Below are 13,514 nucleotides of genomic sequence, written 5' to 3' on the forward strand. Positions count from 1 at the left end.
TAGTTTCAGGCTTTGTTCAAACACAGATGTGTAGAAAGTCGTGGTGATGGTGGGCACCAAAAAAAAAAAAAAATGAAACAGGAGTTACACTTTAAACTTACTTTAAACTACCAGAAACTAAAATACAAATTACTCAAGTACAAAAAGCCATTTACTATGTGAAACACATTTTTCCAACTATAGTGAATAGATGCACTTCTCTATGGAAACTTTTTGTTAGATGAAGGCCTGTAGCAGCATTTTCACGGATAAGAGAATGAGATCACTGCAGACATCCACATTACAAGGAGAGAACATTCTGTTTTTTCTCCACCAAAGCAGTATACAAATAACATTCTGCCTTCTGTGGAGAAATAAGTCAATACCCAAGGAAAGAATGTTCACAAAATAACCTAGACATTCACCAAGGACACTGTTAGTACTATAGAAACCCTCTGAGATTTGTTCTGTTTATAACAGGTGCAGTGTATGTCATACATGCCATGAACAGAATGGACAATAGATGTCAAAACAAGCTATGAAGCCATCTCATGTGAAGTATTGTATCAGTACTTTTGGGTCACATTTTGGCATATTCAATAAAATCTATTAAGATGTAATGTCCACCAATAATTTTAATTTTAAGGGTGAAGATTGCACACCTGTAGGTTATTTACTTCAGACCTTTATACAATGTTGGTTACATACTAATGCATTTGGTTCACAGAGCTGTAAGAGACATTTTAACTCTTGGCCCCGGTGCTCTGCAGGACACACGCCTGGCCCCGGCGCTCTCTGCAGGACACACGCCTGGCCCCAGCGCCTTCTGCAGGACACACGCCTGGCCCCTGCGATCAGTACACTTGGCTGTACATTAGAAGCAATTACATTTTTTGGAGGACATTTTATTAGGTTTCTTTGGCCCTCTTGGTGTTGAAAATTATGCATTCTGGTCCATGGATGACAAAAGTGGGGCACCCCTTGGCTAGATGATGCTGGGTGTCCACCGGCCAAATTATGAGGTGGACTTGATCTGACATGCTGCAACTTCCAATACACAATGCATAAGATACAGTGAAATCATAGGCAATAGACAGCAATAAATCCTGACAGAAGTTATAACCCTGGGAAACCTTATTAAAAAGACAAGGTAAGTGGTGGTATGTATTTTGTAAATTAAGCTAGTGTGTGTTGGTTTCCTATTCTAGATGAATAGCTCAGCCAGAAATTTAAGAATACATAATGTCCCTGCCCATTTTCATCTTCCCTTTTCTACATATGTTGGTCTACAAATACATTAATTTATGACACCTTTATAAATCAAGTTGTTTTTGCCTTTCAAATAATCAATAAGTGGTGCTTGTGGCAAAAAATTGCTAAGATTAAGGGGGCCTAATCAGTCATTAGAGGAAACAAATACTGAGAGATATTTGCGGGTTTCAGAGCGGATATCTCTTCCAAAAAATGCTAACTTTATTTATTTCCTATTCTTGGATAGCCAGTTACCTTTGTCTTGCCTCTTCTATAAAGAATACATGTTACACATCCTGTTGATGCTGTAAAAAAATATAGTTAGCTTTCTAGTTTCCTGAAATAATTTCACAACTGAAGAAGGGAAATTTTCAGTTAGTGCATTGGGCCAGGCTGACAACACTAACTGTGCTTCCATCACATCAAGCAGTGTTGTCACATCAATACAGGATGATAGGTTTTATTATTCCCCTTATTTGCTTAGACATAGGCTACAGAAAGAAAATCGAATAATGTAAGAGCATGGTAATTAACTAGATTACATCTACAAATAGATGAAATGTAATAAATAATCTATTGGTGAGTTAAAAATACCATGCTGGGAATTTCTAAACAAATAATTCTGTGTGTATAAGATCTTTAGAGCATTAATGGCCATCTCCAAGACCCTTCAGAAAAGAAACCACGGGACCAGAGCAGGAAGAAATAGCTTTAGGTCATCATTACATTAAACTGTTTAAAATGCCATCCCCTTACCAGGAAATCAATATTTCATTTCCAGGATTTTTTTGAGATACAAGGCATACGTGACCCAGAGAAACTATTCATTACCGCCAACCTATTACTGAGTAGTAGTACATTGTTAGTATTTAATACAACATCCTAATCTTGAAGGGTTAGAAAATGATGGTTCATTGATGAGTACAATTCATAAGTCACTTCTCATCTATGCAAATCTATAATTATAAATCAACAACCACTGGGATTTCATGTCATCCAAAACTGCAAATGTTTTATTACTTATTCTTATTTGGTCTTCCAATAGTTACCATCCTAAATAATCCCACAATGAATGAAACCTGTAGAAAGGGAATATGTACTCTTTCTTTTACTGACCTGTGAAATGCTAATCGCCTATTTATCATACATACCCTGTAGCTTTAATATTCAGAGTCAATGATCCAAAACAAGATCTGACTTTACTGGCTGCAGGCTCACTTTCAACATATATTGAGTCATTGACCTAGAATGGTCTGAAAAGTATTTTCGGTAGGTGGTAAGCAATAGTATATAACTATTCTAGGACACCATGTATATATTCTTTTCCTCTGCATTGACGAAATAAAAAGAGAGCAATCATGTAGCTTTTCATGAAGCATAAAAGTGGATATCAACAATAAAACTGAACTCCAGACAAACCGCTAAATTCATAGAATACATTCATATATGGGAATGTTTCTACCTCCCACGGATTGTATTTATGTTTATTTTTAGCACTCCAGATCTCCTGCAGCCTGTTGCTGGCCACCGTCTGCTTTCATGCATGTGCTCGAACATCTAGTGCATAACATTTTTTAGGGTGTGTTTCCTGAGAATAACAAATAATGTAACGCACTAGCACAGTGAAGATCAGCACAACCATTATCAGTATGGTCAAATAAAAAAACGTGAGATGCAATGGCATTTTTTTCTTTGTTCATCACAAGGAAAGCTGGATGAACTGAAAAAGCCCTTCTCCTAAATATTGTTCTTGCCTTCCTGACATGTTTAATAGTGTAAGAGACTGGAAGACTATGTCCAGCATACTTTACAGGAAGTAGCACCTTCATTATTTATGCCAATAGCAGCTTCTGAAATAACTTGACCATGGTCAATGGAGAATTGCACAGAATGCTTTACAGTTGTCTACACAATATTCACTGACACTGTATTCTGTGAATTTACAGTTTCCAGGCAACAAGAAAAAATTGAAATTGTTCCCATAAATACTATTATTCTGCATCTATGGTTCTATGTGCAGAACACCATTTTCCAGAATAAAACAGGATTTAGATCAAATACAACTGTACTCAATTTATAAATAAATATTATATATATATATATATATATATATATATATATATATATATATATATATATATATATATTACATATACACACACACACTAACATATATAATAAAAAGGTACCATCTATTGTAATAAATTCAGGAGCAGAAGTGTCTAAAGAAATATTTTCCCTATCCTCCCTTCCCTGTTGTTATAGGCCAAGTTTTCGTGAAACATCAGGGTTAACTTTATTGAGTTTAGGCTGTTCACTCATTAACTTAGCAAGGGAACATTCACAGAGATTAGTAAATATTGAAAAAGTAACAACTGGCTTGGCCAAAAATACTCAAATCACCTTCTAGGAAACCTGATTTTTTGCTTAAACATTATTTGATCCTAAATCATTTACTGAACAGCTTGAATTCTTTTAATTAGTCAATTAAAATAAATTTACAGCAACTAAAGTTGTAAAAAAAAAAGGCACCATGTTTTCTGAAAGAAGAAGGCTTTTGCTTCACTTCTATTGTTCATATCTTCCTTGCCAGAAAGCTATAGATTGTTACTCCTGTAATTACCAAAAAAGATCACAAAAACCCAAAACAAGGCAACAAATCCCCATTGCAATACAAAATGCAAAGGTAACCCTGATGCTCTACTTGTTCTCAATCCTGATGTGCAAGTGTTGGTTTGTACTATAAACAGTGCAGACAGGCATCAAAACAAAGCAATGAATACAACATACTGCAATCACAGCTCTTAGGGTTTCTTTTTTCTTTTCTTTTAATCTGTCACCAAACTAAAAAAAAAATCAGATATGCTGCATTTTAATTTATATACATTTTATTTACTTACAATGTTTCTTTAAACTTGCATAAAGTTTGATTATTGTAGAAGAGCCATTTGCTAACCACAGACCCCCTGGTAGTCTGGGATTGTCTACTATGTGAGCTAGCCAGGCACCTTCACTCTTCACATCCCTACATAACCTTGCAGCTGATGGTATAGAAGGAAATGGGTTTATTAGATCAGTCTTTCTCAGCCTTTTTACACCTGAGGAACCCCATAAAATCTTTAGGTCTCAAGGAAATTGATTGGGGATCACTTCAAGAATCTTCTCTAAATTGGTGGCCAGTAGGTAGAATGCCATCCTTACAATGGTGGCTAGAATACCACCTTACAGACAGACAAAATCATTATTAGAGTCATGCAGCTGACTCAACCAAGTTCCATTAGCCCAGACCTAAGTTGGCATCAAATGGGTAGTCAGTCAGCCACATCTCAAGGAACCTCAAGAAACCTCTGGAGGAGCCCTGTTTGGCAATGGCTGCTAGAAGAGCATAATTTATGTGACAGCTCAGCAGCTGGGCCTGCTGAAATAACATCCAATATGGCAGCACCCATTGTGGTCCAGGGCTTTTTCAAAATCTGGAAGCGTGTACAGAATAATACCATGCATACATATTGGGAAGACTTTTGTTGAAATATATGGTCTGATGACAGCGTCTCTAAGGTCCCAATTATATTTTAGGAATGATCAAATACAGTAAAAGATTTCTTACTTCTTCCTCCCTGATCTTAAGCTTTCTCTTTTCTTCCACCGCAGCTCTTTTTTGATCTTCTCTCACCCGCTGCTCCTCCAGCTTCTTCCATCGTTCTTCTATCTGCTTCTCGTACTGTAGTTTTGCTCTTCTTTCCTTTTCTAGTATCTGTTGTTCTCGGGCAGCTACAAAACAAACAAGTAGGAGTAGCATGTTTTGGAAGTGCCCAACATCAAAAATGGGATTTAAAATGCAGACATGCAATGAAATGATATCTAATCAATTGGTATTTTTTGAATAGCATATTTAAAGACTAAACACAGCTTTTTTTTATTTTTTTGGTAGATTGGAGTAGATGGTAGGAAACTGTTAGAAACTGTTTCATCCATCTGTTACCCAGCTGGGTAAATTGTGCTTGTGACACCTTTATGGGTAGGGGAAATTTCAGACATTGTCCACGTTGTAACATTTGTTTTGACTGGATCATTTACACCAATGTATTGCTTAGGGGGCAACTCTTTATATTTTGAATGATCACTTCTAACTCAGTTACCATGTTGATGTGAATATCCCCAACAGATGTGGAAACTAATAAAAACTCCTATTGAAAGGACAAAAAAAGCTTGGACTAGTGGTAAACTTTTTTATACACTTTTTAAAACACTTTTATATAAAAACTAGAATAAAATAGAATACATAATATATAATATATTGAGCTCTACAAGGATGATTTCAGAATGAACAGATTAGAATATTTTCCACTGATTTTCTCAACTCACCAAGACATTTTTCTCTTTCTTCTCGTCTTTCCTTTGCCAACCTTTGTCGTTCATCTGTCTTAAAAAGACTGTCCATACCTAGGGTTGAAATAATATCCATATTTATGCAGATAATATTCATAATCAACCAAAGCATAAATTTATTTAAAAATTAACAGGAAATTGTGAGTTACATTCCATCAGTGATGTTAATTACAAACAGATCCATCAAAAATACAGTTGAGTGTTAAGACCACTGTCAAACCATACTAAATATCCCTTTATTTGGCGGCACTGAGCACCCCACCATTTAGTCTTTCTCTTAAAATACGGTATACTGGGTAAATTAGGCACAATACACACTCTATTATAAAACCAATGCTAACCATTAAAATTTTCATTTTTTACTTTTCTTTTTAGGCGGAAAATTTCTTTTTAATGTGGAAGCTATACTCAAAAACCATTGCTGATCCTCCAACTTATCTTTTCCCCATTACACACTTAGTTGGCATTTGAGAGAAGGGCGGTCTAGATTTTTAATTCTAGCCATTTGTGGACACTAATAGGCAAGCTCTTGTCAAACAAAGGAATGGGAAGCCTGGCACTGCCATGGGGAATATGTACCAGTGCGAAATTGAAACAAAATAAATAAAGAAAAAAAAACAAATATTATCTTTACCCACACGGAATTGGCACCTATCTGTAATAGCTTAGGCACATTTTAACAATATACTGGAATATATATATATATATATATATATATATATATATATATATATATATATAATTCAGAATGTTTTCTGCTGACCAATGATATGTGGATGGTTACGGATATCTTCAATGGAACGGGGTTTGTCACTGAGGTCTGCAAAGGTGAAGGAGGGGGTCTGCCACTGAGGTCCACACGGTAGAGTGGGATCTATCACTGAGGTGGTCTATCAATAACATTACCCATCAAGAATCAGTCAATCCAATGCACTACTGGTAGTCCATAGAGGGGATACTCTTAGAGAGTCTGCAAGTGATGGCATTAGTGTGAGTGCACCATCAAACAGCTGGTGTATCTGCGCTGCTGGATTGGTGGTCCCCTGTACCCAGAAACAGTGGCAGTATGTGACCTAAACTAGTTATTTAGGGGAGCATACCTTTCAAGTTAGGCAAAATTTAAAAACATGTGAAATGGGGAGGGGGTAGAGCCAGAGTTTTTTATGAATTTTTTTTTGGAACGGAGAAAGGCAAGATTCTTAACTCCTTTTGTAAATCAGTCACATAGTTTCAGTCAGTCCTTGCAATATATTGTTTATTACCACAATCCATTCCAGACAGGGTCATCCTAGGGAATCCAAGGGCCAATTTAGGTAAAAACTGATTAACCCATGTTTGTGAAAGAAATCTGGATCCTCAGGTAGATGAGCCATAGTCATAAAGGGGAAAATACAGAAGTTCCCTGGCATAAAAAAACCCCAAAACAGTGCCAGCTGCTAACATATCATGGACAATTTTACATTATGTTCATACAAAACAAAATACATATCTAACAGTAAGGAAAGTAGTAATAAAAGCCATTTCTGAACTTGTAGCAAAATGAAAGCACAATTATGTCAACAGATCACATTCCTTTGCATGGTTACAAGGGTGAAAGGTGTGTTTCTTGCCCAGCAAATAATTAACATCTACTATGCAAGTACACATATGTTACAGCAAAAATAACATTACATTCTTACCTAAAGCAACACTTATAGCAGGCACTTCCTTAAAGGATTTAAGGTAAAAAAGTAAAAATTTACAAAATAACACCCGAGAGGAGTAAATGTAGAGTAGGATAGTGGAGGAAACCACTAAAGTTCTGCCTAGAGTTTTTCCGGAATGCGCTTCATTCCAGTTCTGGGTGCAAAACTACACGCAAGTAATTTCCTTGGTCAAAGGGAACGTACAGTCTTTGTAATGTCCCTTTATAAGTGTATGTAAATAAATGGCAATGCTTGATGTATATAATCTAATGGAGGCTTGGTTGCTAAAAAATGAATAGAAAATGAGCACCAATAAAGGAACAGACTTCATGCTTGATTGGCCAAACAACTGAAATCTTTGCCTTGTAGCAGATCTGAACAGACCAATGAATCTTCAAATCTAATACACTTCCACTGCTGGGCAATGGACTTAGGCTCCCAAAGAGTGCAGAGATTATTTTACCACCAAAATATTTAGTCTTTGCAGAAGCTATTCAGCTAAAATGCTAGGTAAAGCATGAGGACAGGATCAAAGTAATTACCTAGTGCAAGCCCCTACATAAACGGACATGAAGCTTACAGAGGGTTCAGGCTCGGAAAGAGATGGGGAGAGGGGAGAAGTAAAGTTGTTAGATATGCTGCATGCCAATACAAGGACAAGAAAAATGCTAATAGAAGGAAAGCGGAAAAAGGACATCCTAAATCTTCTCTTGTTCTTTCACCATACAATCAGCAATATGGAAGGCTTCCAACTGTGGCCCCCTTGTCATGAATAAATAGCCACACAACATTCGATAATTCACAAGCTTACCTTTATGACACCTGCAGAAAATGACAGCAAGCTCCGGCTGAGACATGACGTCTTAATAATAAAAATCTGACCCTATAACCCCACAATTTATGTGTGCTCAGCAAATCTGAAGCTTCTACACTTCAGCTGAAAGTCATTTTTATAACAATGTATACAAAGTCTGGTCAATAGTTATAAGTCTCCAAAGACAGCAGCTAAAGCAGTGATCTCAGTTTTATTCACCACAAAGGCTTTTTCAGTTCATAATCATGAATAATGCACGATGGATGAATGCCTCTGATGTAGTAAATCTTCAGTGTCAGAGTTACACTGCTACCTTGTGGCCATACTCTATGAGCTTTGGTGGAACCTCAAGGGCACTCTTCAATCAAAATAAGAATTTAGGATTTTTTCACACCAGGTGCCCTTGAATAAGTTGGACAGTCATGACCAACACTAAATAAGGTAACTTAGGCCCTATGTCCTATGGATTTAATTCACACCAGAAGCATACCCTGCAATCATCTCTGTGCTAACCTGGACTATAACAGGTTTCACACAGCCAAAAAACCTCCGTAGTTGTGCCGAGCTGCTGTTCTGTGTAGAGAGTTCATGAGAGTAAATCTCTTGGTTAAAATACTACCTACTCCTGGCAAAAAGTGAGAACAGAAGTGCGAGACACAGACGTCAGAATGTTTTCTGCTGACCAATGAGATGTGGATGGTTACGGATGTCTTCAATGGAACGGGGTTTGTCACTGAGGTCTGCAAAGGTGAAGGAGGGGGTCTGCCACTGAGGTCCACACGGTACAGAGTGGGATCTATCACTGAGGTGGTCTATCAATAACATTACCCATCAAGAAGTGCAACAAATGTGTACATCAGACACTGGGCAAAGACTTAAACTCTATTTACCTGTACCCCCTAAAACCACACTCAATATTCAGCCATATCAACTTCTCAGGTGCCACAAGAGCAACAATGTCTTTACAAGGAGCCTAAAGTGTTTACATAGCAACTTGATAGGGCTGAGATATATATTTAATGTACAGCACTACGTAATATGTTGGCACTATATAAATCCTGTTAAATTAGATATATATATATATATATATATATATATATATATATATATATATATATATATCTCTAGATAATACAAACATACATATACACACATAAAATAAAATAAAAAAATACAAAACATACACACATTGAAAGGGGTATTGATATAAAGCGGATGACATCCTTAGATGATTTAAACAAATAGATCAGAAAGCAAAGTCTATACTGATTTATGTTGCACTTTGGTAGACCAAGCAGAGCCAGTATGTTGGGTTTTCCTTATTACAGCTTCCCTTCTGTGAAACACAAGACCTCTAGCCATACCCACTATAAATCCATCTGTTCACCTTCCGCTTATTGTTTACTTAATAACCAGCCACTCATAAAACGGAGGCACAAAGGGCCAAGCTGCTGTGACTGAGCCTCACAAGATTATGGCTGGTATAAGATCTCAGTTACTGAGTAACCACATCAAAGGACTACAATGACAAACAAGGCACTGCAAGGATTAATCAAACAAAAACATCTCAATAAAGAAAACATATTTAATCACTCTAATGGGAGCCCTATATTTCCACATCGTACACAAAGGAAGGCACCTGTTCTACAGAAAATGATTCTTTACATGGCAATGTGAATGTGATCCAGGCCAAAGCTGGCACCACAGTGATTACTCTCCATGTTTTGCTTGGCAGTCTTTGACATAAAGGGTATTGGTCCACATTGTACATTATAGAAAAACATAACAAATTTCATGAAATAACAAAAAACATCTATCCAGTTCAGCAAACATTCAAGGTGGGTTCATAAATAATTCATAGCATAATACCAAATTTACCTCCTAATGCAAATAGAAAAGCTGTTGTTTCTGCTAAGTGTGTGCCGTCATTTCCCTTTACATACCATAAACAATTAATTCTTCATAGAAGAACTGGTGTAAAAGTTATGGTTCCATTCCTTAACTTCTTTTTATAAAGTTCATCACTGGTTGAAAATAAATGTGAATGCACTAATTGAGCAGTTACTAGTTGGTCTGTTATATGATATCATATTGCTTTAGTATCACCACTTTGTAATCAGAAATCTGGTTTACTAACAGAAAAAAACAGTAGCAGGTTGCAGGCTCTGTGCTGGAATCCAGGGTATACCAATGACAACTCATTTACAGGCATGGAGCAGGTAATCAGTGGAGAAACCCTGTGTTTGTAAGAATAGGTTTTCTCCATTGGACTCAAACCCTATATTTATTCTAGTCATCCCTTAGGCTTCCTTTGATAATCAAATAAAATGCAAAATGGAATACATAATCACATAATCTAGTTGAGCCCAATGCCCTGAGCCATCATTGAACATGGGTGTCTGGCTACCTAAAATATAAGCTGAAACAATATGTGGACACTGAAGATTGGTTACAACTTGCTAATAAACTCCCTCAGCCTTGGAGGGCTCCCTAATAGATTCTTTTTTACCTATTCCCCCCAACCCCCATCAAGAAGAGGTGTCCAGTTATTATCATACAATAGTATTTTAGGTAATCATAAAGCAAACATGAGATAGAGTGTTTATTACCTTTGATGTCATAATTCCCAGCCATTTTTTTTTTTTAAAGCCCTGGGCAAGGAGGATGGACCTAAAAGGATGAGGTGTCAGATTTGTGGACAGTGACAGGGGAGTTTCTTTCTTCCCTGTCACCTCCTCTGTGGCTGAAGAACTTGCTTCTGCTCAGCCACCACTCCCGCAGCTACCAGTTTCCTTTCCTCCGGTGAAAGAGGCAATTTAGTTTAGAGGTGGCTACATGACAAGTCAGTGACCCATAACAGAGCCTTCTGATTTCATGAAGATGCATTCAATAATGCACAATTAAATATAAATTTTATATGAAAACAGTTTAAGTACCTGATGTTGAATTTGTGCCAGCTTTTTAAAATCCATTGTACAGCAGACCTTAGGACTAAAAGAGAGAGGGCATCACATGGAGCCAATCTGTTGTGTTGCAGTGTTCATGTGCAAACAAGAAAATGTTATGCGAAAAGAATAAAGTGACAAAGCAAGTGTAAATCTATTATAGAAAATATGGCTTGCATCACATCTCACCATTACCTGGAGGCCTTGCCAGTAACAAAACTTTTTTTTTATTTTTTATTTCAACTCCTACATAGGCACGATTGTCATAAACTGAGCTTAGAGTTTCAGCCAAAATATTCATGCCATCTGCTGAAAATCATGTCCTACAGATTTCATTGAAATATCTAAGGTGGTGCTAATCGTCACTTCTTCAGATCCACCAACTGAAAATACCAAGCACAACTCATCTATTACCCTATTACAAAGTTGGTCAATTTTGGATATGACTAAACAAATATGAAACTAGAGACCTAAAGTCAAGCAACAGAACTGCAAAACATCTAAAAACACATTTAAATTTAAATTTCAACCAGGTTCTTTTACGGAAAGTACAATCTCACATAGGATCCCAGCAGAAAGTCAAGTCCAGCCAGTCTCATCCATGTTGAGTGTTTGGGGAAGCAGAATCTGTCCCTGCTCTAACACTTTACAATGCAGGTCAACCGACTTCCAACATTTCTATCCTTTAAAGCCATCACATATACTGCTATACTAAAATAGAATTCAAAAGAAATGCCTTAGGACCTACAAGAAGAACTCACAAATGCCCACATGGGAGTTTATTTAATTCAACAGTCCATCCAAAAAACATTTCCTATTATCAGACACACATTCAGATTTATGGCAACCTTTTCAATTAACAAAGCAGAACAAAGTGAAACAATTCATGTCACCAATTCAAAGAAAACCTGCCAAAGAAACAGGGAGTTCATCATGCCCTGATCTCCATCAAGATCAGGAGAGGTCAAGCAAACTAACAAATTCCCTAAAGACTCCGCTGCTGCACATTTTCATGAACTTCCTTAACTACCAAGTTCTCATTGTGTGCATATTTTTTTGTGCACACAGAAAAATAGGGATATTAAGTATTTTATGGATCTATTCCAACAAAGGGGTAAAAAAAAGAGAAAGAGGGAAAAATAATGCCAGGCTATCACACAATTCATAAAGATTTATTAAAAACCATAATGATCCGACAAATCAAGGATCTAATAAAAGATACATTCTGTCCTACCCCTGAACCCTGAACTCCCAACTCATAAGCATAACCAAACCAAAGCCATCATCCTGAGCAGGCTTTTCAACCACCGAGAAACACCCTAAAATCATTTTAAAGAAGGGATTCCTTGACCTGAACATTATTTTATCTACAGCTCACATACAGTTAGAATTTTTTTCTCTTCAAATACCAGGGACTTTATAGTGTCATAAACATCATATTAAAAATTATAAATATTTTAATAACCAAACCAATAAATGCAGTACATTAAACTTTAAAACATACAATGAGTAAACAGTTTTAGCTTTACCCTTCCTAATAGATGTGGTCGCCAATGAGACTCAACATCTAAATAGGGTTCTCATTATAGGCAAACTATTCACATTCTTAAACTAGACACGTTGCAGAATGGCCACTGGTGTTCAAGCAGAGGAATGCCCGTCACATGGGGGCCGCAGGAGTAATCTTTGGTGCTTTTAGCTACAGTGTCAAGTACACTGATGGACATTGGGAAAATGCCAAAATCTGTGGCTAGTTACCAAAAAGCAAAAAAGAACCCTTCCTAGATTTCCTTGAGCAGCATTGGTGGATTGAACTAGCTTCTATGCCTCCTCCTTCACAGGTGGATAGAGATAGAAAGCGGGTCAATGTGGGGTTATTGCTTTTGTCACACTGGCATCAGAAGTCCTCAAGGCATCATCAAGCCGAGCGTTTCATGACCTTTTTACCATAGGGGTGCCCTTGAAATAAACTTTCAGGTCTTCAGGGATCCCCTGCTAAAATTACTATATCTGCAGCTCACAGTACATTAGTGTGGTGATCAGTGGGAAGAATGCCTCTTTTATTGCTGACTAGTGGGAAGAATATCACCCTTACAGATAGCCAAAAAGATCATTGGTGTCAGTGGTAACTGCGCTGAAAGCTTCAAATTGCTCATGGAACCCCTAGCAACCTCAGGAGGAACCCTGGTCAAAAACACTTATCTGGCCAATGTCAATAATACATTCTGCATGTGATTTCTACAAACATCGGACAAAAGATTTGGTGATCTATCAACCAATGCAAGCATATATCTGTATGTAACAATAAAGAATATAAATATTGCTAGGTATTGGATCAAAGCTCCACTTTAATAAAACTTTTACATTTAGAATACAGCAGGCAAATGTAATTTTTGTCAATGCTGTTTTTCTGTACATGTTGGCAATATTTTATTCCGAAATTCTAAAAGG

The 13,514-nt window shown here is 36.9% G+C and overlaps 1 protein-coding gene across 13 annotated transcripts in view; it reads right to left on the reverse strand.

Annotated features, from left to right (window-relative positions):
* The window catches only part of MAP7D2 (MAP7 domain containing 2), a 67,235-nt gene that overhangs the window by 33,176 nt on the left and 20,545 nt on the right, over window positions 1–13,514 (reverse strand). For 10 of the 13 annotated variants that reach the window (XM_072428161.1, XM_072428110.1, XM_072428153.1 and 7 more), the window contains exons 2-3: window positions 5,596–5,673; window positions 4,838–5,001 (exon numbers count right to left, since the gene is read on the reverse strand). The exons of 2 other annotated variants lie outside the window; for them this stretch is intronic. In XM_072428161.1, the coding sequence (XP_072284262.1) occupies window positions 4,838–5,001; window positions 5,596–5,673 (242 nt within the window). Of the gene's footprint in view, window positions 1–4,837; window positions 5,002–5,595; window positions 5,674–8,115; window positions 8,135–13,514 lie in introns of those variants that run through there. One more of the 13 variants, XM_072428100.1, reaches the window with a different exon arrangement.

Source organism: Pyxicephalus adspersus, chromosome 1, assembly GCF_032062135.1.
Source record: "Pyxicephalus adspersus chromosome 1, UCB_Pads_2.0, whole genome shotgun sequence".
NCBI lineage: Eukaryota > Metazoa > Chordata > Amphibia > Anura > Pyxicephalidae > Pyxicephalus > Pyxicephalus adspersus.